The following is a 25,501-nucleotide window of genomic DNA, read 5'->3' as shown; positions in this document are numbered from 1 at the left end:
TTACTTTTTTTTATGGTTATTTGCTCATTGTCCAGGATCTCATTGCTGTTTGAATATTAATCTTTTGCATGGCTTCTCCCTGGTGTGCCTACAGCATTGCTCCTCAACATCTGCACTTGCTTGCCCTGAAAAGAGGTATTGCCAGCTCTGTGTTACCTGAGTAATTGCAAAGTCTGCCAGCAAGGCAAATCCCCTTCGTCTCAGAGATCCTCTAGTCACCATCAGGCTGAGAGTGCACTATTCTGTTGTTGAAAATAAATAGGACAATTTGTAAAAGGATGGCAAAAAGCAGGCAGCTTCTTGCAGGAGCTAGATTTGTATTACTGGGTGATTGGTATTTAAAAAGCTGTGACTGGCAGCACTCCTTTTCCCGAGGAAGGCGAGGCGAGGCAAGGCGAGGAGGCTGACCCGCAGCCCTGCAGCCATGGCTGCAGGAGCATCCGGCACCGCGGGGCTCTGCGGCTGGAGGAGCTGCAGCTTCCCCAGGCATCATGCAGGGAGCTCCAGGCAAGCCAGCCTCCTGCTGAGCAGGGTTCATCTCTATTTCGCTTGTAAATCCACAAACGGGGATGTGCCCATGTCAACCTTTGGCTCTGGTTAAAGAAGGTGAGACAGTTTGGGGCTTTCATCCAGGGCTCTTTAATAACATGCATCTCCTTGAATACAGCTGCATAGCTGCACAGGGCCTGGGGGGGGGGGAAAGACACAACCCCAAATGAAAGCCCTGGGTTACTAAACAAATGTACAACTCGTGGTTTCCAGGGGTAGAGAGCTGAAGCAGAGCCAGCGGTTTCCATTGGCCACGCAGAAAATGAAGGTATTTGCGCTGACCACAAAGTTGCTAGGTCCATTTCAGAGGGATGAAATAGCAGGAGCTCTGTAAAAGTGCTGATGGTGTGTTGGCACTGTGGGATGAGGTCAGCAGGTCTTTAACCCTGCAAGGCAAAAATTCCCCTGGCCTCAGCAGGAAATGGCCTGGGCAAGAATAGCATGAGCAGTCCTAAGGTTTGCGTTTCCCATCCTGTGAATCACAGAGGCTGCTGAGCAGAAATAAGGGAGATCCTTGGTCATCAGGAGTGGACTGACATTGCTGATCCGGATAGAGTAGGTGTGAAATGCAGGATGCCACACGAGGGCTTCTCCACCGTGAATGGAGCTGTTCAGTGGCTGTACACACAGCCCTGCCCTGAGCTGTGCCAGGGCTGGGTTTTGAATAAAGCAGTCTGTGGTACCCAGGTGCCATCCAATGTTCTGGATTCAGGGATCCAGTCATGACTTATCTCATGAAAGATGACAAGCACAGGCTTGTTTATTAACCCATGATGGGCTTTCTGTCCCCAAAACTCTGGATTGGAGTGATTCTTTAAGTAAGGAGATCAGGTTTGACAACTGAGCCGTGTGCTTTCCCTTCTCTAGATTACATGTGACACTGCAGGTAGCAGCAGACTCTACCCCTGCTCCTTTGATCTGTGCTGGAGGGTAAGGTGAGCACTGCATGGAGATGGCCAGAGTGATTTTCTCCTTGAGACAGCCTTCACCTTTCCTGACCTCTTCCCTCAATACTAACTGATTTCTGAAATCCCCACATGCAGATAGGGATCGAGACAGCACTTTGTAACATGTGTTGTCATTACTCTTTGAGCACAACCATTGAGGATTAGATGCAGGCTGTGATCTTTCTTGTGCACCAGGCAGTGCCTAGGCTGTCTCCAGTTCTGTGCAGAGGTGATGCTTAACCAACCCATCTCCTGGTTCATCTACTGAGGTTTACACAAAAACCATTGGCTGAAAGCAGTGTTCTGTACTGCATGGCTGCTAAGTGCATCGATCTCTGTTTGCTTTCCCACTTTAGAGCTCAGCTGTGTCTATGCAGGATCTGAGGGGTGTTTGCAGCAAACTCAGCAGCATTCAAGTCATGAAGTCTGTCACTTCTGCAGCGTAGTGGGATGGTTAAGGTTGATGTAGGGATGTAGAAACTGGTGGGAGAAAAAAGGCGGTAGGAATGAGAAGTTAATAGTTTAGTACTCTTCACTTGCACTTCTGGGCTTGATCTTCACTTTGCTTCTGGGCATGTTGCTTAACCTCTCTATGCTTCAATTAACCTAGCAGCAAAATGGTTATCATAAAAAAATAGGAGTGAAATCCTGAGCCCAGTGACGTAAGTGGAAGTTCTGCCATTTACTTCCCTGGGGCTATGATTTCACCTAGTGTGTCATATGGATGTGTCATGAGGTTTCCATTAATTATGATCTTGATAGAGCTTTAACATCAATGGGGGGAAAGGGCCACAGGACCACAGAAGAAGATTTATGGTTGTTATTAGCAGTTTCCTATGGGATTGTCTCAGTGTTAATGTTTGAACAAGGCTCTTCAGGGCACGGTAGGGCCTCTTATGCCCCTAACAAAAACACAGAGCCATGGTTTCTGTCAATGAGGCAACGTAATTTCCATAAACTACAACATGAGGTATGCTTGGTATAGGCATCAGTCACTGTGGGAACTGACAGGAAATTATTCTCACACGTAAATCCCAGTCTAAACTCAAGTCTGTAGCAATAGAAGGAGGTTTTTGCCAAGGCAGACATACCAGGATCTGAATTTTGCTGGTAGCATCAACTGCCTGCCTCTGTGGGGATTCAGGAGCTTTGTCAGGGTGCAAAGCAGAAAAAGCATATAATTAATACACAATATTATTATTATTATTACTATTATTATTATTACTATTATTATTATCATCATCATCATCATCATTGCTGTCACTATTATTATTGTTACACAGTGAAGCATCTCCTATTTTACATTGTAAATTCTGGGAGGGTTTTAAAATCACACCTGCCAGGTTTTCAGCTTTACTGCAGAGCAGCAGCAGGATTCAAAAGCATATAAGCTGATTAATAAAGAGCAATATATTTGACCAAAGGACATTTAGAGGGCTGCCACCTTCTTTTGCATATTCCTGCATATCTTCTCATTTGTCTGGGGCTTTTTTTTCCCCCATATGTCCAATTTTTGTTAGTTTGCTTTTTGCAATTTGTTTTTTTAGGCAGATGCACAGAAGCCAGGTTAGAAAGGTAAAATAAATGCAACCCTTCATAATACCCAGCCTTCAGGCTTCTTTTTTTGCAAGCAGGACAATTAAATACACAGCCTTACATGCATTAGATTAAGTGGGATATTTCTTTATCCAGTTTCTTCCCAGTGCTCAGATTTGCTTTGGCTCTAATAGAATTAGGTGATTTGCTGTGTGAGTCCTTGATACCTACAGTAATTAGATCCAAACTGCAGCTAAACAGCTTTCTTAGCCACATTGTAATTTCTCTACTCAGCTTGCATTATTTATGGAGGAGAGTGGTGCCCAGATTGATCCCCTACCATCTAGCAGAACTGCTCACACGTCTCTGTAACATGCAGTGTTATTTCAAAATGAAAACGGTGACAGAAGCAATTCCCAAGAGCAGGGAGCACCAAGGTGACATTTTCTTGATGTTAAAGTTTAAATGGAACAAATCCATGGCTGGGGAAGGAGCATCGCATTCAGTTCCCACAGTGACACCTAGAGCTGGCCTTGAAAAGGACGGGGTTACCCAGAGCTTTCAAGTGGATGATGTATCCTGTGCACTTCATCAATATATGTATTTCCTATTCATTTCGTTCAGCACAAAGGCATAGCTCTTAATTTGATTTAATTCACTGAAAATTTCCTCTTGCCAGAAACTGGAGCCTAGAGAGAATTGTTTTCCACTGAGCACTGAAGCCCAGTTTTCAGAAGCAGCACATGCACAGGCAATTGCACAATTCCTTTGCCTTTCATAACTGTTTACTGCATGCATAAATAACCATAGTTAGCTATTTTCTTGCATATTTACAAGTGGCAGCACTGTCAGCAGTCTAAGAGCAGCGCTTTGTAGAGGCAATATGGTCTTGATCTTGCTTGTACTGCTGTCCAGAGAAGCTGTGCTGAGGGACTGCCTGGGAGCAGAAAAGGCTTTTGTAATTCCTGTGATTAGCTGGGTTTTATTTCTTTGATTCTGTAAATTCTCTGGTTGGAAAGGTTTGGAAACATTACCTGACTGAGTTAATTTCTGAACCTGCAGTGCCTTCAGTTTGTACAGGCAGTAATTAGAAAGCAAGCACGCAAGATTACTCACGCAGTGAATAAATGCTGCAATTAACTAAGGTGGACTCTGCTTCAAGTCAGGGGAGAAAAAAATTAAAAAGGCAAGATGCTAAATCTTGAATGTAAATTCAGATGCTAGAGGAAATGATAAAAATCTCATGCAAAAAAAGGGGAAAAGTCCTGTTGAGAATGTGTGAAAAGCATAATGAAATGGAGCACCATTGATTTACTGTATAAGAAAACAATGAATCTGCCAAGAGTCAACAAGTTGATTTAATGTACGAATCCAGATGAAAGGAGGGGACTTAAAATGTGCAGCAAAGCCTCTGAATAATTCCACAGATCTCTTTCCCTCCAGAAGTCTCGACTAAACCAAGAAAGGCCTTGAAAAACAAGTCAGTGGAACTGACTGAGCAAACCCAAATTATGATATGAAGAGGGTTTGAATTTGTTTTGAAATATGTTCCTCACAGCTTGTACAGGGCCATGTCCCTAGCCTGGGGCAGAGTATTACTTGTTAAAGCTAATCAACATGTTTGTGTTAAAGTTTGGTGTATAAATAAGAAACCAAAATGGACCTGGATGTCCTCTGTTTCAGATGTGAAGTGCCTCCAAGGCTTTGAGTAGATCTCACTTCTCAGGCATCAGCTTGGCAGAAATAAATATCTTTTTAAGTGGTGTTTGGATTTTGACCAAAAGCCAGGTTCAGAGATTTTTGGGGGGGGTTCTCACTCTGTATCCAAAGACCATGCAGCCTAGACAGGCCAGTAGGCTGAGGACTACCATGTAGAAAAACAGAGAATCTAGAAAGCCAGAGCAATTCAAATTCCAGATCCCTCTGGGGCAAATCCCTTTGGGCAATGTTGTGTCTCCACTAGGAGTTAGTACCAGATGGTAGATAGAAACTGTGTAGCATACATTTAAAACAGGATGATTGAGAGATGATAGATGATATCTATCATCTGTGTCTGTGGATCAGGAGGAAAGCTCAGGTCTTATACTGAGGAGGGGACAGGGAGGGGAAGCAGCAGACTTGGAGTGTGACAGTGACAACAGGCTCCTCACAGATACAAATGGAGTGGGGATTCTTGAAGGCTTGATCCAAAATCTATGAGAGAAACTAGAAGGAATCCCACTGTTTCACTAGTCTTTGGACTCTAATCCCACAGACACTAAGGAAAAAAAAGATATCTCAGGGAATCTTTTTGCAAAGCCTCCTAAAGTTAGGAAGATTTCTGATCACACCCAAAAGCCCTTGCACTGGGTTAACAGGAAAGGTTAATGCTGCTTCCCATTCCATCTGTGGAGGGAGGGGAAAGAGAGGCTTTGGGTTGCCTGAAGACAGAATGTAATGAGGGCAGTGGGATTTGTTTTTAACACTGTGCCAGTATGAGACTTAATTTGAGGTACTTGCTGGAAGCTAGGAGGTTTATAAATTCTATTACTGAGCTGTTCATGACCCATGATGTTACAGTATATTCAGAAACCTAAAACAACACAAAAATGGATTCAGAGTGTGACTAGTGGTTCCACTGGAGTCAATACAGTCTTATGTTGCAAGGCCATAACAATACCTAAGCTTGCTGATCATGGATGTGACAGATTGTGATGGTGTAGCACCCTCCAGTTGGAAAATTGCATGTGCTGCTTCTGAGTATTATAAATTCTTCAGTGATGTTCCTGTTGGCAGTACATGAAGGCACAAGGGCATCTCCAGATGAGCAAGCAGTGTTTGAGATAAGCTTCTGGAAGATGCTGGGTCTCCCGCTGTTTGGCCATAATGGCCAGAGGAATGTGTTTAATTGAAGTCTGGGCAGGAAAGGGATTTCCTGAAGGAATACAACTCAGAAGATGAGAGGGAAGCCAGTACACAGATGTAATGCTAAGTTAGGACATGGGAAATAATCTGATGTGGAGTTCTGAGTGAGATCTGCTCTTTTCTGGCATTGCTACTCCCAAGATTTGGGCACCCTAGACTACTCCCAAGTCTGCTTAGTTTAGAGGTGCATAAAGAGTCTGAGTTTGAAAGGACAGTCTAAACTCAGGTGTTTCCCTCTGTGCAGGCACTGCAGTATTAGAATCTAACTAGTCTGGATTTGGAGGGTGGCTTTGAATCACCTCCAGCTTGGCCATTGCATCTGTGGTGCTGAGCTAGCAGCCAGAGTGGGAATATCTGTACACAAGTCCAGATGATGTGTGGGGAAGCCAATGTGGAGCTCTGGCATGGGTTGCTGTCCATGATGCATGTGGCTTCCAGCATGCCCAACTGTGAGCCACAAGGGGACACCATTCCCACCAACATCATCTGCTATTTTGAGGCGAACCAAAGTTTACTCCTAGCAGGGTGGAAGGATGGTGTGCCAGCAAAACTTGTGTTTGGTTGAGGCTACTATTGCAACCAATTAAAGCAATACAATAAGATGGATCTGAAAAGACCAGGGAGATGCTTTTGTCTCAGTTCAGCTCAATTCCTTCTGACAGGAAACCAGGCCTTTGTGTCTCATAGAAGAATTATTCTGAATTGTTAATCTTCTTCGAACATTTGCCTGCTTGGTGATGACACACTCGTCGTTGAGTTCAGCTGCTAACAAACTCATTGTCTGTTGAGTGGCTTCAATTTGCTGAGAAACCAGTCTTCTTGGTGCATCTGAAACTTTGTGCTTGGAAGAGGGCATGCTGGAACATTCTTTATTCTTATTTGCATTGTTGTGATCCCCCCCATCTCCCCACTGCTTGGCTTCCCAGAGATGCTTCAGAACAGATTCTATCCTTCCCTTTTCTCTGATGGGCTTAAAGGATCTTTGTTGTATTTGGGGCATAGATGTCTCACAGAGGAGAGGGAGCCAACCTCTAAGCCCTGAGCTCCTCAGAGCTGAATGAAAAAGCATAAATTACAGCATTTTTAGAGAAAAAAAAAAAACAACCATCTGGCATTTAGTTGGTATGAGCAGTCTGCATGCAGCTGTGTTGAGCTTGGTGGGCTGGGGAGAGTTGTGTCAGGCAGACAGAAGTCAGTTCTGAGGCTGATGTTTCTGGCCTGTATGGAGATAGGCCATGCAAATATAGGTTGTGCCATAAAGAGCTGGGCAAATCCTGTGCCTTTGGCAGCAGCTGAGCAGGGAAGTAGTGGGGACTGGTCCTGGCCATGGCCCATATTTAGAATGGGCATGAGGTAAGGACAGCTCCATCTGTCTGCTGCCCAGACTAACCAGGAGGGTTTCCAGAGCATGTAACAAGGCTGTGATGGTCCTCGGCCAGCATGTGTAGGGTTTTGGCTAGAGAATTGCTGTTTCTCATTGTCTTCAGGCTGTGGACTAGGTATGAAAAAGCTTACTGCTCCTTCTTCCCTCCAGTGCAGATCAACTGACCTATTCTGAGCAAGAGAGGGAGTTTAATATGTAAAAGACACATGTTTCTGCTTTACCTGTTCAGTGCAAATTATTTAATGTCCTCTAATTTCTAATTATTTATTTGTTCCTTTGGGAAGAAAAGTGGAAATGCAAGAGAAGGCTGAGGTCAGCAAAACAGAAAGGCAGGAGGGATTTTATTCTAGGAGAAGTATAATTACACTGAGCAGATTTGCATAGCATTTTGTTGCAAAAATATAGGTTACAAGTGCTGAAAAAGAGCTGCTGACCTATCAGCAGCAAGGCACTGAGATGAGTAATTAAAGTAGGTGCAGCTAATGGCATTGGTTGGAGAAAAAAAGCTGTATGAGCTACATAGGTGGAACAAGGGCAACTCTAAGCCAAAATTTACAGAGCAAGGTACCTTGACATTTATAGAGTCCTCCAGTTGACATGAGTGTTTTTTCAGAACTGTAAAGAAAGGCATTGATTATCTGATCACTCGTAGGAAGCATTTTTAAAGGACTGACTCATCCATACAGACACGACTGCCATGGCCTACCCCTCTGAGCACAGCAGAGAATTAAGGAGTCAGGGTATAGGTAATTCCATTTCCTCAGAGCAGTTTTGATTGAGATGGGTCGCCAAAGTGCATCTTTTTTAAGTAGCTTTTATCATAGAATTGTAGAATCAATAAGGTTGGAAAAGACCTCAGAGATCATCGAGTCCAGCCTGTCACCCGACACCTCATGACTACTAAATCATGGCACCAAGTGCCACATCCAATCCCTTTTTGAACACCTCCAGGGATGGTGACTCCACCACTTCCCTGGGCAGCACATTCCAAGGGCCAACAACTCTTTCTGGGAAGAACTTTCTCCTCACCTCCAGCCTAAACTTCCCCTGGCGCAGCTTGAGACTGTGTCCTCTTGTTCTGGTAAAATGCCTTTTTATCAATTCTTATATCTCTACATATTAATAGCTCTGATTTTAGAAACACTGCCATCTGGATATTAAAATGATATTGTTCAAAACATTCAGATTGGTATGAATAAAGGTCAGTCTTAAATTCCCATCAGCCCTGAGCTGGGAAGAGAACCCATATAACACTGGAGCAAAGATGGCCCTCAGTGTGCAGTGTAGACTGCAGATCCTGCTGCTTCCCCATGCCCTCTCCCACCCTTCCAGCAGAGCCAGAGCCCCACTGCACGGCTCTGCTTCTCTCCTGGATGAGCCACCTTGGGATCCGTTGAAATTAATGGATGGGCTTGGATACATATCCATTGTGCATAGAGGAGATGAATTTACATATCTCCACTGCTCAGCAACAATTAAAATCACAGCTGAGATCAGAGATTGCTGTACTATCTGCTCATACTTTTAATTAAGGAGCTGTCTGCTGTGCATTGAACTGTACGTCCCAGCTGTAGTTATCTTCGAAAGCATCCCATCTCTTCTCCCCATGTGTGTTCCTTATAAAAATGAGCTGTGAAAGCAATTGAAGATGGAGAAAACGGGACTCCATTGGTCTATTCCTATGCATGCTGTTCAGTTAGGGTGGTTTTGGAGCCCGTTGTGGCCAATTCAAGAAGACAAAGACGTATCAGGGAGTACAGTCTGGTTTCAGCCCTGGTTAGCAGCTGAAAGCCCTCCCCTGCACTCTGCACCCGCTGAATAAGCTGTTGCCCAGTTAGGATTACCCTGCTTGGTGCTCAGATACCACAGTGCTGCATCTAACACAGAGCAAAAGATAGATTATTCTGTTTCAAGGAAGCTGGATGTAAGTAGATCCACATGCAGCATTTCAACGCCCTCTTGTTTTTCTCCCACAGCGATGAAATCAGGAGGCACCCAGCTGAAGCTGATCATGACGTTCCAGAACTATGGGCAGGCATTGTTCAAGCCAATGAAGTAAGTAAAAAAAAACCAAACCAAAAAGTCTGTGCTGGAAAGTGAAATTGTGATGCAATAGCCTGTTGCTATTTTCTGAGCCATTAAAAGTTTGCTGCGCTATCTCTCAAGGTTAATGCGTCTGGTTCCCAAGGCTTGCTGCCAAATGTAGAGCTTTGGGGTCTGTTGAAACTTTGCCCTGCTTAGACTGGTCATTGGAGGAGATGCTGAGGGGGCCTCAGGCACATTACAGTCTTCTCAGGAATTTTATTCTCTCTGATCTCTTTGAAATCTCTCTTCATAAATACAGGATGTTTCCAGCATGTCTTTCTCATGTAAGCTTACTCCTCAGAGCTGAGCTTTATCTAGTGTTGCTGCTCCTCTGGACTGTGGCCAGACAGGAGAGATGGTCCAGAACAGCCTTGGGAAGAGCTAAACAGTAATTGTCTGATAAATTATAATTTAATCTGTTGATTTATTGTTGTTTGTATTAGAGGGTTGTGTTAGTTATTTGGCTGTGCCTATGCTGACTCTGTGAACCTGAGTTTATCTGAGAGTGATACTGCAAGATAGTCGAGAGGGAAAGGGAAAGACTAGGATAATGCAGCCTTGATTTGTGCCTGCCCAGATCCCATGGAGATGAGGAAAGTTACTCAGATACAAAGGAGATGTAAATGAGTTCTGAATCCTGACCTGTATGTTTGTGTTGTAATAAGGAAAATGACTTTCTACTTACTGTAGAGGGTTTAGCAAAGACACTCAGGGCTTTAAAATGTGTAATGAAGCTACTCAGTATCTGTGCCAAGGGTACCACTGGCATAATAAATTCATTTCCTTCTTTTGTTCCCACTGTAGGGAAGTTCTGTTAATTTCCTTTAAGATGGTCCATAAAAGACTAGAGTAACTGAGAACAAGCAGTTTGGAATATGTGTTGGCATTGCTTTACAGCTGTAGTGGGGAGCACAGCTCACAGGGCTCCACTACTGACTGCAGACTGAGAAATTCCCTGTTTCACTCTACATTTTGCCATAGATTCACCTCAGACAAATACAGATTTGCCTTGATCTTGCTTGGCTGCCAGAGGGGCCAAATCATTGGTCTCACTTTACTTCAGCCTAAGTTTGAGCAGGAACCCTCCTTACATTCATTTGTCCTGGGAATCACCAGGAAATCCTGTGGACTTCCAGGCAGCAAAAGGCATTTGTGCAAAGGCCAGGTGCTTCTGTGTTTTTCTTCCCAAATTGCACACAAATTTCTCCATGTTGCTAGAGGATCACTGATTGGCTGGGAGAGGTCGGAGGAAGCACACATAACACAGCCAACTCAAAGGGAAGGCAGTTTCAGAGGGGATATACTCCAGAGGGGATCTTCCCTTCCTCTCTCTGCCCTTTCCCTGAATGCTCACGCAGATCAGCCCTGCATGGGTCCATGCCCTGTATTATAAGTTTGATCAGAGGACTGGAGCACCTCTTCTGTGAGGACAGACTGAAAGAGTTGGGGCTGTTCAGTCTGGAGAAAAGAAGGCTCCGAGGTGACCTTATTGTGGCCTTCCAGTATCTGAAGGGGGGCTACAAGAAGGCTGGGGAGGGACTTCTCAGGATCTCTGGTAGTGGTAGGACTAGGGGGAATGGAATGAAGCTGGAGGTGGGGAGATTCAGGCTGGATGTGAGGAAGAAATTCTTCACCGTGAGAGTGGTGAAATCCCGGAATGGGTTGTCCAGGGAGGTGGTTGAGGCCCCATCCCTGGAGGTGTTTAAGCCCAGGCTGAATGAGGCTCTGGCCAGCCTGATCTAGTGTGAGGTGTCCCTGCCCATGGCAGGGTGGTTGGAACTAGATGATCCTTGTGGTGCCTTCCAATCCTGACTGATTCTATGATTCTATGATGCATATAGGCACAATTCCTACACATGAAAGCAGCAGGCAGGTTTGAGCAGCCACTATTTGGCAGAATCGTGGTCATGCTGTTGGCTTTTTACCTGGCTGTGATTTCTTTCCTCTCCATTTGCTCAGATGCAGATAATCTCAATCTTTATCATTGGTATGACATTGTAATTCTGGGAATGCTAATGAGGTCAAATCAAAAGTTTACCCGTTCTCCTGTGCTGTACACAGCCTCAGCAAGATGATGGATGACAACAGAGCTATAGCCACATTCCTGTGCAGAAGCAATTATTATCATCCACTAGAACAGTAACACAAAATGATGATGTCTTAATCATTCCCTTTGCTTGATTTGAAGGGCAGCAACACCCTAATTTTCTCACTGCTCTTTGCATTACACACACCGCTGGAAAAAGCAGCGTTAAGAGCATTCAGCAGCTGTGTTCCCAGGCGTCACACCTTGCAGTGGCAAGGCTGCTGAGCATTGCTGAACACATTAATGGTTTTGAATAAGGATGTCTGCAAGGATTTGTCTTCATTCTGGTAACAGTGAACAGGGAGCCAGACGCTTGGCTAGCGTAAATCTTCCTATTTCCGTTGCTGTTAATGAAGTTCTTGGAGAGGTTTGCAGCATCGTTTCTTGATACAGGCATTGAGAAGCCTAGAATCATGGAATCATAGAATCAATAAGGTTGAGAGAAGACCTCAGATATCATCAAGTCCAACCTGTCACCCAACACCTCATGACTAACTAAACCGTGGCTCCAAGTGCCACATCCAATCCTTTTTGGAACACCTCCAGGGACGGTGACTCCACCACCTCCCTGGGCAGCACATTCCAATAGTAAATAACTCTTTCTGTGAAGAACTTTCTCTTCACCTCCAGCTTAAACTTCCTCTGGTGCAGCTTGAGACTGTGTCCTCTTGTTCTGGTGCTGGTTGCCTGGGAGAAGAGACCAAACCCCACCTGGCTACAACCTCCCTTCAGGTAGTTGTAGAGAGCAAGAAGGTCTCCCCTGAGCCTCCTCTTCTCCAGGCTAAACAACCCCAGCTCCTTCAGCCTCTCCTCATAGGGCTGCCAGGAAAAAAACAAACAAACAAACCAAACCAAAACCAAACAAGAATAAAACCAACCAAACAAGAATAAAACCAACCAACCAAACAAAACCCAAACAAACAAACAAAACCCATACAACAACAACAAAAAACCCCTAACCCAAACCAAACAAACAAAAAGAGTAAATTAATCAGGTTTCAAAGCTATGAAACTTACTTTTGTAGGATCTTGTTCAGTTCATGGACACCTTCCAGCTGTGAAACTTATTTTTGTAGGATCTTCTTCAGTTCTGAGACACCTTCCAGGATGTTTCTGCTGCTCCCTCATTTTCTGCACAGTACCCTGGCTTCCCACGGACACAGGCACACAGGACACAAGGTTGAATGTGGCCTTTCCAGGAGAGGAGGCTCACAGATCAGGGCCAGGCACCTCTGGTCATTGAGACTGGCAGTGTGAAGGACATTTTTGACTGTTTTTTGTTTATAAATAGTTTAATTTGAAAACCATAAAATGTCATCCTGGTGGCTACATCTGAGATCAGCTCACTGGAGGAAGTGCTTGGTGGATAGCTAGGCGCATCTCCACCTGGGTGCATCCTACATCTTCCAGTTGTTGCTGTGTTATCAGTTCCATGGCTTTTCACAGCAGGAGAAATGATGGTTTTCTTTCTCCTGAGCTGATAAGCCTCTTCATACAAGCAACCTTCTCATGAACCCCAGGGGGCAACACAACCTCTATGTTAAACTGAACTGAGCTACTGTTATTTCAGAGACTAAGGTTGGTGTCAAGTAGGATTTCAGGCCTGATGCCAAGGAAAATTGGATAATTCAGAATTTCCTACCCTGTCCAGGATCTGAAGTACTGCAAGCTGAATGGTGTGAAGTACATCAAAAGATAGGTAGATGTGGTGCTTGGGGACATGGTTTAGTGGTGAACTTGACAGTGCCAGGTTAACAGTTGGACTTGATGATCTTAAAGGTCTTTTCCAACCTAAAGGAGAGAGACCAGTCTCCCCTTGGATTTGATTCATTTGAACTATGTGGAAAGCTGGTTTTGCTGTGTATAGCTGTACTCAGTATCTTCCACACTGACCTGATACCTGTTTGAGCAGGATTGCAGCTCACAGGGGAGACCTTGTGAACTCTTCCCTGACACAGCCAGGCATCTGCTAGCAGAAGGGGAAATACTCCAGATGCAGACCTTTGGCAGTGACTTCTGCAGGGAGCCACAGCAAAACATACACACATCTGACGTGCTGTGCCCTTTCCCAGCCTCCTGATTCCATGTTGAATTTATTCAGGGAGCAAGGCAGCTCCAGAATGGCCCAGGCAGGATTTGGAAAAGGGGGAAACAGAATCAGCCTTTGGCACCTTCTGTGCTCAGTGTCTGGCATTAAGTGACAACTCTTCATCTGGTCATTGATTCAGGCTAGTGGAGCAAATGAGAGGAGGGAAGCTTAACAGTCAGGGAAATGCGATAGCAGTAAATAAAGCCTGATCAGCAGCAATTATTTTATTTATTTGTGGCTCTGGATCTTCATTTCTGAAATAATTGCCCATAAAGTATTGCAGAGGCAGCCAAATCTATTTATAAATCCTCTGGCCTAGTGTAGATTCCTTTGCTAATTTCCAAATGCAAGTATTTGCTAAAACTCCAGGGAAGATTTAGTGTATTTGCAATGTATCTTAGAGTTAATGTGTAGTTTTATTTAGCTCATAACAGTTCAATCACACAAAATTATTACCATATGGGACAGGGGGAAAAAAAATAGCAACCTCCCCATCTCCCATGATTAGTGTGTCTAACTGTGCTAGCATTGCACAGCATAATAAAATGTATTTATATGATCCCTGATATCTGCAGCCACAGCTTTCTATGTGACTTATCAGGTAGGGATGGTGTAGAGCCATAAATTGCAAAGGGTTTTGGCTTATTTGTCCAAGAGGAACACGCACTTTATACTTTTATTTGGTTTTCCTTTGTTTCTCCTAGCTGGTGGAGTTAAATAGCTGGCTCAGCCACAAAACCAGCACACTGTGTTTTTCCCTCCCAGGACTTTACTCTTGAAGGAGGAGATTTTTGCTCCAGCAGAGTCAGTGTTAGAATTCCTGTTGCATCTGCTGGTGCCAAGGTTTTGAGAGAGGTTTTTACGGTTCCTTGTGGAAAAGCCAAATAGGATCGAATAGAAAATGACACCTTGCTAGCAGAGTTGTGAGAAAAGTGTCCTGTGGTATGTGTTTAAGAATGACATCTCTCATTCCCAGTTTTATAGACAGCTTTGTAGAAGTGTAGAAAGGGTATTCATTATAAAATCTTGGAGGTTTATTTGTTCCATTCAAAGAAACGCTGCTGTGTCTGGTGAACTCACGTTTGACTGAAACAGATAATAGCCAGTTCTGTTCCAACTTTACATTTCCCTTGATAATTTTAGCCTTTTTTTTCCCCTTTTCTTCTGTTTTTACAAGTCACAGTACCCTGTAGCTGTTGCTTTCAGTAGCTGAAGTTTGTGGTTTAGTCTTTATGAAAACAGAACCAATTAGCATCAGGGTGACGTGATGAGCAACCCCCCAGAACACAGCAACCTGATCTCATGCGAGGGGTCCGGGCCCATGGCAGGGGGGTTGGAACTAGATGATCCTTAAGGTCCCTTCCAACCCGAACAATTCTATGATTCTGTGACATCAGGACAGAAAAGTCTCTGGGGGCTCACAAAATCCAGTGTCCTTGAATCACAGGTGATCATCTCAAGGGAGGCTGTAGCCAGGAGGGGGTTGGTCTCTTCTCCCAGGCAACCTGCACTAGAACAAGAGGACACAGTCTCAAGCTGTGCCAGGGGAGGTTTAGGCTGGATATTAGGAAGAAGTTCTTCACAGAAGGAGTGATTGGCCAATGGAATGTGCTGCCCAGGGAGGTGGTGGAGTCACCATCACTGGAGGTGTTTAGGAAGAGACTGGAATGGGGTGCTTGGTGCCATGGTTTAGTTGATTAAATAGTTTTGGATGATAGGTTGGACTGGATGATCTCAAAGGTCTTTTCCAACCTGGTTAATTCTATTCTATTCTATTCTATTCTATTCTATTCTATTCTATTCTATTCTATTCTATTCTATTCTATCCTATGCTATCCTATGCTATCCTATGCTATCCTATCCTATGAAATCCCCTTCATTAACTGATCAAACACTGCTGACCACCTTGTAACTTTTGCCCCCACTATCCCTCATGACACTTGCTGCTGTGGAAATAATGGTACCCATAAGGAGCACCTCCTGGTTCCTGCAGCCTTTAGAGATGTGACCCATCCCAGTGCCAATCACAAAATAAGCTGGTAGAATCACAGAATCATAGAATCAGTAGGGTTGGAAAAGACCTCAAAGATCATCAAGCCCAACCTGTCACCCAAAACCTCATGACTACTAAACCATGGCACCAAGTGCCACGTCCAATCCCCCCTTGAACACCTCCTGGGATGGTGACTCCACCACCTCCCTGTGCAGCACATTCCAACGGCTAACAACTCTCTCTGTGAAGGACTTTCTCCTCACCTCTGTGAAGAACTTACTCCTCACCTCGAGCCTGGTAGTCACAGTAGTGCAAAACAAGTGCTCTACAGAAATAAAACAAGCACACTCAGCTCTCAGCTTCTGTAATGTTCCTGTGGCATATCTTTTGGCCCAAAGACTCAAAGGTGCTGCTAGCTGGGCTGAAATCTAGCAGCCAAGGTCACGGGGAAGGTAATATTTGTGTTTCCACTGGCAAAGCACAGCTTTTTACTGGCTTTTAAATGTCACAGCAACAAAGGATTAGCAACGTTCTTTAAGTTTCTCTTTGATTGCCTTTTAGGATTGCTCAACAAATAATGCACCTTCTGATGGGGGACGTTAAATAGGCCAAACGATCCCCACAATACAAACAACGGTTAATCGCTTTCATTTCCTACATTTACGTTCCCTTTTCCGAAGCTCCGGTTTGACTGTTGTACCTGCGAGATGCAGCCTCCAGGCCTGATTATCATATCAATTAGGCTGCTCTTGTTCTTCCAAATGGGTGGCATTGCTTCCAAGTCAGAGGGGTTGGTAGGAACTTCAGAATCGGGGCCACTGGAAGATTGCTTGCTTTATTACATTGCATATCATGCTGGTTTTGAGGAAATAACGTTTTGCAAACCTGTTGCATTTTAGCTGGCAGGCATCCAGTATAAACACACTGTTATAAGTCAACATGGCAATTAAATCAAATTGCAGTGTTTTCTCTGAGCAGCTAAAGAAGTGAGATATGCATACAGTGGCTGCTATGCTAGAAACTTTCCAGGATTAACACTCCTGCACACTGGAATGTGCTGCACAAAACCTGGCTGAGCAGTGCTGGGCAAAGTATAAACTCAGCTGCTATGCTTTGTGGCTCATCTTAAGCTGTGTTACTGTACTGCCCCTCTACTCTGCTCTGGGGAGCCCCCAAATAGCATGTGGACACACCTACTGTGTCCAGTTCTGGAGCTCCTATTACAGGAAGGATCTGGACGTGCTGGAGCATGTCCAGAGAAGGGCCATGAGGATGATCAGAGGGCTGGATCTGCTCTGTTATGAGGACAGACTGAGGGAGTTGGGGCTGTTCAGTCTGGAGAAGAGAAGGCTCCGAGGAGACCTTATTGTGGCCTTCCAGTATCTGAAAGGAGCCCACAAGAAAACTGGGGAGGGACTTTTTAGGGTGTCAGGTAGTGACAGGACTAGGGGGAATGGAGCAAAACTAGAAGTGAGTAGATTCAGATTGGATGTTAGGAAGAAGTGCTTCCCCATGAGGGTGGTGAGACACTGGAACAAGGTGCCCAAGGAGGTGGTGGAAGCCTCATCCCTGGAGATTTTTAAGGCCAGGCTGGATGTGGCTCTGAGCAACCTGATGTAGTGTGAGATGTCCCTACCTATGGCAGGGGGTTTAGGACTCAATGATTCTTGAGGTCCCTTCCAACCCTAGCAATTCTATGATTCTATGATTCTGCTGGTCACTGGAGAACACTGGTTCTGGGCAAGGTGCATTGCTGGAGACCAAAGGTTAAACAAACTGGTCAGAAAGGTTGAAGCTGGCAGTGCCAGCATTCAGTTTATACAGGTGTGTCTTAAAATTGCTGTCTCCTTGCATTCTTGAAGGAGAAATGTTTTCTTTGCTGCTGGAAATAATAATCAGTAATGAGATATTCTGTGGACCTCAGCCATGAGATTTGGGCCTCTTTAAGGGCATTCAAATCCCTACCTACCAAATCCCTGATGAAATGTTTACCTGAGTGAGACTGACAGGCAGATTTGATTGTACTTACTTCAGGAATAAATTTTGAGTAAACTGAATGAATTGCATCACTTGATATTTAAAGTACATGAGAGCTGAATGTGGTCCTAAATAAGAACAGCAGAGGTTGCTGTGTAATGTTTTAGTTCTTTAACTTCTGGTGTATTATGCATGAACTGTGTTTCTCTTTTATAACTGATCCTGTTCATCAGATCAGGTTTCTTCAGCATTTCAAGGCAAATTGTCTTTTAGGACTCAGCAGTGCCTCTGGTCCAAATCTCATTTCTGCAGATTGGAAAGTCTGCAGTGACTTCAAGGGGAGCTGAATCGGGATTGAGGCTGACTGATGGCCCTGGACAGCAATGAAATGCAGTCTTCTGTCTGTCACTGTGCACTGCATTTCCCCATGCCACAGTTCAGCAACGACTGGCTGAAATATTAACCAATCCCATCCAGCCCAGGAGAAATTTGTGCTCAAATTCTGCAAGTATGCTTATGAAGTGACCCAGGAGTCAAAGTCTGCAAAGTCCAGGTAGCTCAAAGGTTGTCCATTTAGATTAGGATCTGTAGGGATCTGTGACAGCAGTATTTCATCATGCTGGCAGCTTGGAAGGGGAAAACAAATCTCTCTCCCTCTCTTTTGGCACCAACTCTGTTGTGCTGTCCCAAGCCAAGCTGCCCGGATTATCCCCTCCTGGAGCAAGGCAGGAGCCACTCTGAGCCAGGATAGAACAATGTGTGTCCTGTGAGAGGACAAAGCAGACCTTTCTCCAGCAAACCAAAGATGTTTTGCTATCTATCCCCATGTCCATGGAGTTCAGCCCCATACCATGTCTCAGCACTGCAATGCTTCCATACACCACAGCTGGTAAATTCTCCCCAGAATCCCTCTCCCCTGACTTCCCTATGGCTTCTTCAGCTCCTAGCAGAAGACTTCATTCTGCAGCTCACAGAAGCATCACCCACATGGTCTCTGTGACTGAGGCTTTTTGCACAAATAATTAAGGGCTTTCATGTTTTCTCCAGCTCATTTGCTTCTCCAGCAGGTGATAACACACTATCTGGTTTTGTTTGTGTCTTACACTGACAACAAAGAACGAGAGGACACAGTCTCAGGCTGCACCAGGGGAGGTTTAGACTGGATATTAGGAAGAAGTTCTTCATAGAGAGAGTGATTGCCCATTGGAATGGGCTGCCCAGGGAGGTGGTGGAGTCACCATCATTGGGGGTGTTTAGGAGGAGACTTGATGGGGTGCTTGGTGCCATGGTTTAGTTGAGTAGGAGGCATTGGATGATGGGTTGGATGTGATGATCTTGAAGGTCTCTTCCAACCTGGTCTGGTCTATTCTATTCTACTCTACTCTACTCTACTTCTATTCTATTCTATTCTATTCTATTCTATTCTATTCTATTCTATTCTATTCTATTCTATTCTATTCTATTCTATTCTATTCTATTCTACTCCTATTCTATTCTATTCTATTCTATTCTACTCTACTTCTATTCTATTCTAAAGGGCCACAGGTACTGACTGTACCTGCCCCTTACTACCATTTTCATGGAGAGCTTAGTGGGCTGTCATATTTTACAGTAGAGGAGAATGGTCTCTGCTTGATTATTTTCCAGCAGAGGAGAATTGTCTCTGCCCTCTATCTGAGTGCTTATAGAATCTTGCTACTTAGTCTTGGGGAACAAAGACATGGTGGTGTTTATTTTTCATTAAAAGCCAGTTATTGCAGCAGCTAACATTTATGCCTTTTTTTTTTTAACATTACCACAGTGTATTAGGAAAGAAGCATCTTCAGTGTCTGACTTTAATTAAACTACTCCTTCATTTTAATTTTCTACATACCAAGAAATTCTGTGGGTTTGCCTTTTCATCAGATAACCACTTGCAGTTCCTCGGTTCCTTATTGCACACATTTTTTTGCCCTGTATCAGCAGGGCAGGAAAGCAGCAAACATTGTCAAGAGAAGAGCTGGCATGAAATGCATAACCTGTAATTTACTGCTAGGTAACAGGGCTTGGCACACAGGGGACTCATTGGGGTAGCAGTGAGGTAAGATGTCCTTAGTAAATCTAAGGAAAAAAATATGTCCAGAGTGCTCTCAGTGGGACATGCAGATACCACTGCCCTGAAATATTTCATGGGAATTTGTCTCTGTTTCTCTACAATTTATAATCCTTAAACTAGGCTCAAGAGACTGAAATTCAGGGAGGGGAAAAATGATTTGTGCAAGACTTGTGGCATAAACCAGAGGCTGTGGCAATTTTCTCTCCGGAGCAGCACACACAGCTGGATCCTGGAGGCGAGTTGCACCGTGGTCTTTTCCCTCCTTGGCAGGAGTTATTTTGGGATGTTTTCTGGAGCTTAATTGCTCCCCCTCTGCCCCTGGTTCCTATCTCATAGATGGATAGCTCTGGAATCCCCACTGCTTTGGAGGATGCAGATGGGGATTTGGTCACTAGCTCCAAGATTTGTTTGAAGTTTGTTTGCTCATTAAAAGCCCTTGACATTTCTACAGGTTTCCTGAGTTAGGGCTGCTGGCTATGGGAAAGGGCAAGGCATAAGCAGCAGTGAAGTGGAGCTGATGAAATAGTGTGTCTAGGGACTGAGGTCCCATGTCCAACTTTGGTGGAGGTCACCAAAGGGAGAAAACCCCAGACCTGTCTATACCAGCACCAGAACAAGAGGACACAGTCTCAAGCTGTGCCAGGGGAGGTTTAGACTGGATGTTAGGAAGACATTCTTCCCAGAAAGAGAAATTGGCCATTGGAATGTACTGTCCAGGGAGGTGGTGGAGCCACCACTGGAGGTGTTTAGGAAGAGACTGGATGGGGTGCTTGGTGCCATGGTTTAGTTGATTAGATGGTGTTGGGGGATAGGTTGGACTCAATGATTATCTCAAAGGTCTTTTCCAACCTGGTTTATTCTATTCTATATAAATTACAATTCAGGTGACACAGTCCTGTGGTCAGTGATGATGCAAAAGCTGGGTGGCATTTGGGAATTAACTGAATTAACAAGTGTCTTGCAAGTTGAGATAGGAAGGTTTTGGCCAAGCTGAGAGACATAGGATGGAGTGCCCAGCACATGTCCAAATTGCAGCAGAGTGCTGTTGGTGACTCACTGCTACTAAATAAATAAATAAAAACTAACAGACAACCAGATGTGTTAAAATACCGACAACAGCTGTTAACAGCACAGCTCCAGGACACTGGCCATTTTTGACTTTATCATTCTCAGTGTCTGCTTCAATAGCATCGGTACTTTTCTTCTCCACTTGCAGTTTTCCACCCTGCTGTAACATTCTGCATGTGGGTAAATAGAAGTGCGAAAGCCTGAAAGACTCATTTACATATGAAGAGGTAGCAGAAACCCAGAGTAAATAGCATCGACAAATGTGTGGGAGCTGGAGGGTGGTAGGGGGACAGCAAAACTGTTGTAAATAGAAGCGGTTTGAAGTGCTGGATTATGTGCTATGGATAATAAAATACCCCCAGCCAGCACATAAGCCAGATACTGTCCTCAGCAGCAGCGCCCGACTGGATCCTGTTAGCACTTCAAGCCCCTTTTGTAAACGTCGCTAATCAATGGTTCAAATCCTTCATGCAGCAGTGGTCACCCAGGCAGAGGACAAATAATGCCATGGCTGTGCAGAGAGACCTGTAACAGCAGAAATACTGCACACAGACTTCAAACACACAAAGTCTGCTTATGGATCTTAAACTGCTTTGAGGAGCTGGCATGAAGCAGCAGAAGAAATGAATCTGTTTAATTAATCTGTGGATTTAAAAGGGGAAATATAGCAATGAGGGATAGTATTTTCTTTAGTTTTCTCTATGAATGACTTGGATTTTGTTTGATTCTATCTCATGGTGCACAAAAGGAATTTCAACCTGGCCTGTTTGTGTTACCCTTTATTTTGTGCCTGTTTGAATCGCTGTGATAGGATAACTCAGCCAAAATTTTCAGACAAACCTCTTTTGCATCCGATTCTTTAGGGGTTTATTAAGCAGAAAATCTGATTCCTGCAGCATAAAACCCAGAGGTTTTTCAGCCTTTCATGTTGCAAGCCTGGGTTTTGTGTCAGGGCCCTGAATGAGCCTCAGCCAGGAGGAGGGAGCGATGCTGTGATTCCAGTGCCAGCTCTGCCTCCTGGGGCTGATGATGACAGAGACGATTTAAAGCAAACTCGTTTTCCTCCGTAAGACTGAGATGTAGGACCAGGGATCATTGCCAGCAGAAGGATGGGCTGCAGCAAGGAGGGTTTGTGCCAGCTCTGGGCAAGGTGGGAACAGCAGTTCTCCCCTTCAGCATGGACTCAGTGCCACCATGAGATTCCATGTCTCCCCTCATTTCCAGCAGCAACCAACCTGACATCTCAGGGCTTTGACACCAGCCAAACACCGTGCCCATGGAGGGCAGAGTCTGCTTTCCTCATTACCTGTCTAATTGTCCTATTCCCAGAGCCAGCTCCAAGTTGAAACCATCGTTTTTTCCTTTCTTATTTTTTTTTTCTTCCTCCTGACCCCAGGTACAAGAGTTGGGTAACAGAGAATTTAGCCCCAAATGTGCCCTTTTTTGCTGTGCATGACCTACTTGTCACTGCCCGTGGGGAGCCGCAGGGATTTCTGCTCCTTTCATGCCTGTGCTTCCAAGAGCTGGGCTTTTGTTCTGCTGATTGTATCACGTTATCTTGGTGTGCACTGGGTATTTTGGTACAGATACTTCCTTTTATGTGCTTCTGTAGCACTCCGGGCACTAATGGTTCGCCTGAAGCAGCAGCAAAGCCTCCACTTTCGTGCTGCAGTTCCGCGGGGCAGCGCCGGTCCGGAGCGAGTCCACAGCTCCGGGCAGTGTGAGCACAGCTGGAGTCCTGCTCCGTTAGCAGTCGGCGAGACCATGCAGAAGGGATGAGTTTTGCAGCATATCCAAGCCACCTATTCATATCCAGGCTCTTTTGGCACCCGTGAAATTGTCTGACAACTTGTGAGTGGGCACCGTGCCATGCAAGCAGATGGGCATGAATGTACCAGCAGCCAAGAGCCTGGGATGCTCATCTGGCAGAGAGGAGTGAGAGCAGAGCTCTTCAGTGCTCGTGTCCAAATGCCCCTCCGTCCTGAAGTCACCATGGGAAGAACAGGCTTGGCAGTGGAGTGTCTGATTTGGCCATGGGGTGCTTCACAGCAGAGATGGTACCTTTCCACATTCTTTCCCTGGTCCCTGCTACTCCATCCCTCAGGACAAGGTAGTTTCTGACATGCTTTAAGCCGCATTTTGTTGGGGATGGCCAGCGCCCAGCACTGTCCTGTGTCCTCCAGAAACTCACCTTGAGGGTAACAGCACATCAGTTTGTTTATTTTTTTAGCTACCTCTGCTAGGTGTTTTCCTGTGAGAGGCTGGCTCTGGACAGAAGTGAAGCCTGAGATAAAAGGATTAAAACAACTTCTTCCAGGCTTCACAGAAATTGTCACAGGGGCTCTCTTTAAAACATAGCTCCAGGGAAGGCCTTAATGCTTATCGCCCCGAGGGGCAGCTTTTTTTCACACAGGCTGCATTTTGTGATGATTGACACACCGTTAATTAACTGTTATTAATTAACCCCACAATCTTAAGGGATGAGGGGAAGAATTCCTTGCAGGTCTGGATCCCGTCATTTCTTTGAACACACAAGTCCCCTGTTCTGCTGCACTCCCAAGCCCGTCTGCCTCTGGGACCCAAGAAGCTCATAAAGAAGGCAGCACTAATGAACGACCTTTTACAGCCCCCACTTCATTTCCTGACAGCCACAGTTCAAACGTGATTTGCAGAAGTAAGACTATTTGTATCTATTGCTACGTTTAGAGGGAGGGAAACATGACAAAAATGAAATCAGTCATTGCCTTTCAAGCTGCCTTTGCTTTCTGCAGTGTAGGATAGGATACTGTGAGTGATAAGGGATCCATCTGTAATACAATGCTGGCTCTGTGTGTGGATGGTCACATACTTCCTCTTAGGCAGGCCATGCTATGAAAGCACAAAGTTAGGACAGAAGACTGTTCTTGCCACTCTGTTTTAGCTCCAGCACGATGACCTCCGAGCTGCGCTCCATAGCTCAAGCCCTGTTCAAGTGCTGAGCTTCACCCAGAACGGCAGCAGAAGGGACAAATTCTTCCTGTGCTGACTTCAGCTGGGTTTTGCTGGTGCCCTTGAAGTCTTTATTTTGCTTTAATCATTTTGAGCCAGCCCATATCTTCTGCCAGTTCTGCCTAGTGGCCTCTAACAATCTCCTATGTCAGGCAGCAGCATGATTATAGCTTTATTTAGCTTACTTTGTCTGCATTTGCCTTTCAAGGAGCAACAATGCAGCAATTCTGTAGACTGAGTGTGGCCTCAGAAAAGAAATCACCCTGTTTATCCACAAACATCTGACTCCTGGGGCGATGCCAGTCTCAATAAGACATCAGTGGTGCTGATAAGCCAGTAGTCATAATCACTGATCAGCATTTCACTGATGCTTTGGCAAGGATTTGTTTCCAAATATTGTTGACCCTACACTTTTCCTATTATGTGCTGCATCCTTTGGCAGGAGAAAGAGCTTCTCAAGGATCCGAACGGTCCCTACCATGCAGGAGGAGCTGCCTAAAACCCATTATGCTTGGCATGGCTTGTTCTTATTATTCAGGTTCACATATCAGGGTTCATCCCTCCCATGCAATTTCAGGCTTAGCAGCATTAATCCTGCCATTTTGCATCTCTGCAGCTGGGAACAAGCCTCGTGCTGCTGACATCTGAATTACATTTTTAACAACAATTTCCTTTGTTGTATAAAGCGAAGCCAAAACAAACGCTGCTATTGGAGTCTCCCATTTGGCTTTAAATGACACAGACCTTTAAATGGATGAGAGCTGTGAATCATTTTTATGTAGATACTGGGGTTTGGGTTGTTTACTTGCTTGTTTGGGGAGGATTTTTTTCTTTTTTGTTGTTGTTGTTATTTTGTTGTTGTTTATTATTCCCTGGCAATGTAAGTCTCTCACTCTTGATGCAGTAGGAAAAGCTCCCTGCTCCCTCTTCTCTAACTGTACTGTTATTAGATGATTGTATTCTCACTTCCCCTAAAAATCCACTCTCTAAAAAGGTGAAATTGCAGTGTATTGAATTGCCTGGTATTGCACTGGTTCTTTCTTGCTGTATCTTCTAGAGTTTAATAGCTGGGGGTCTTGAAACTATTTTGGTGCTACCAAAGCCATTTAATATCTGTGGACTTTATGGAAAGTACTCTCTGGCACTCAGCAACGACTCCAAAGCCCCAAAGAATTGCATTCAACATCCCTGCATTTCAAAGCCTGACATCCCTGTGAGCAAGGCATACACAAACCCATCAACAGGAGCAGGATTTTAATTGCTTTTGAATGATTCTGTAGCAATCTGAAATTGCTTTGTGGGATGAAAAAAAAAAAAAATCCCCACTTTTTATCTGTGAAGAGGTTTTAATTCTGGTGAATAAAATAAGTGGCTGCTGTGATAATACAAGATTTCCTCCCCCCCTCTCCCTCCCCCCCCCCCTCCCCTCTGACTGTGTAGCTGTTCCTTCAGCCCCTGCCTGCTGGGATTTTATCCTTGAGCGGTGAGCCATCAGAGTTCATCAGATATTATACGTGGCAATTGCCAAACCAGGAGAGGCTCTTTGGTGGCTGGAAGATTTGTGCTTCTATTACTTTAGCTGTTAAAAAAAAAAAAGAGAGACCACCTGCATTCTTTTGCAATGTGACCTTCTCTAGCTGGTCATATGCTGTGTTTTCTTTGTGATGGAATCTGATTTTAAGGGGAATCAAAAGGCCAGCAGTGCTTTAAAACCCGGTAATACCTTCAGACTTGCTTTACAGTTTTCTTTTCTTTCCTTTTTTTTTTTTTTTTCAGTTCTTTCTCTCTCACTCTCTTCTT

At 44.7% G+C, this 25,501-nt stretch overlaps 1 protein-coding gene across 2 annotated transcripts in view; it reads left to right on the top strand.

Annotated features, from left to right (window-relative positions):
* The window catches only part of FAM20C (FAM20C golgi associated secretory pathway kinase), a 72,892-nt gene that overhangs the window by 4,039 nt on the left and 43,352 nt on the right, over window positions 1–25,501 (top strand). For both annotated transcript variants that reach the window (XM_054180384.1, XM_054180383.1), the window contains one exon: window positions 9,297–9,375. In XM_054180384.1, coding sequence (XP_054036359.1) covers window positions 9,297–9,375 — 79 coding nt within the window. The remainder of the gene's footprint in view (window positions 1–9,296; window positions 9,376–25,501) is intronic.

This window comes from Dryobates pubescens, chromosome 4, assembly GCF_014839835.1.
Source record: "Dryobates pubescens isolate bDryPub1 chromosome 4, bDryPub1.pri, whole genome shotgun sequence".
In the NCBI taxonomy this organism is placed as follows: domain Eukaryota; kingdom Metazoa; phylum Chordata; class Aves; order Piciformes; family Picidae; genus Dryobates; species Dryobates pubescens.
Note: the sequence above shows the minus strand (reverse complement) of the source record. Positions and strands in the feature narration are given on the sequence as shown.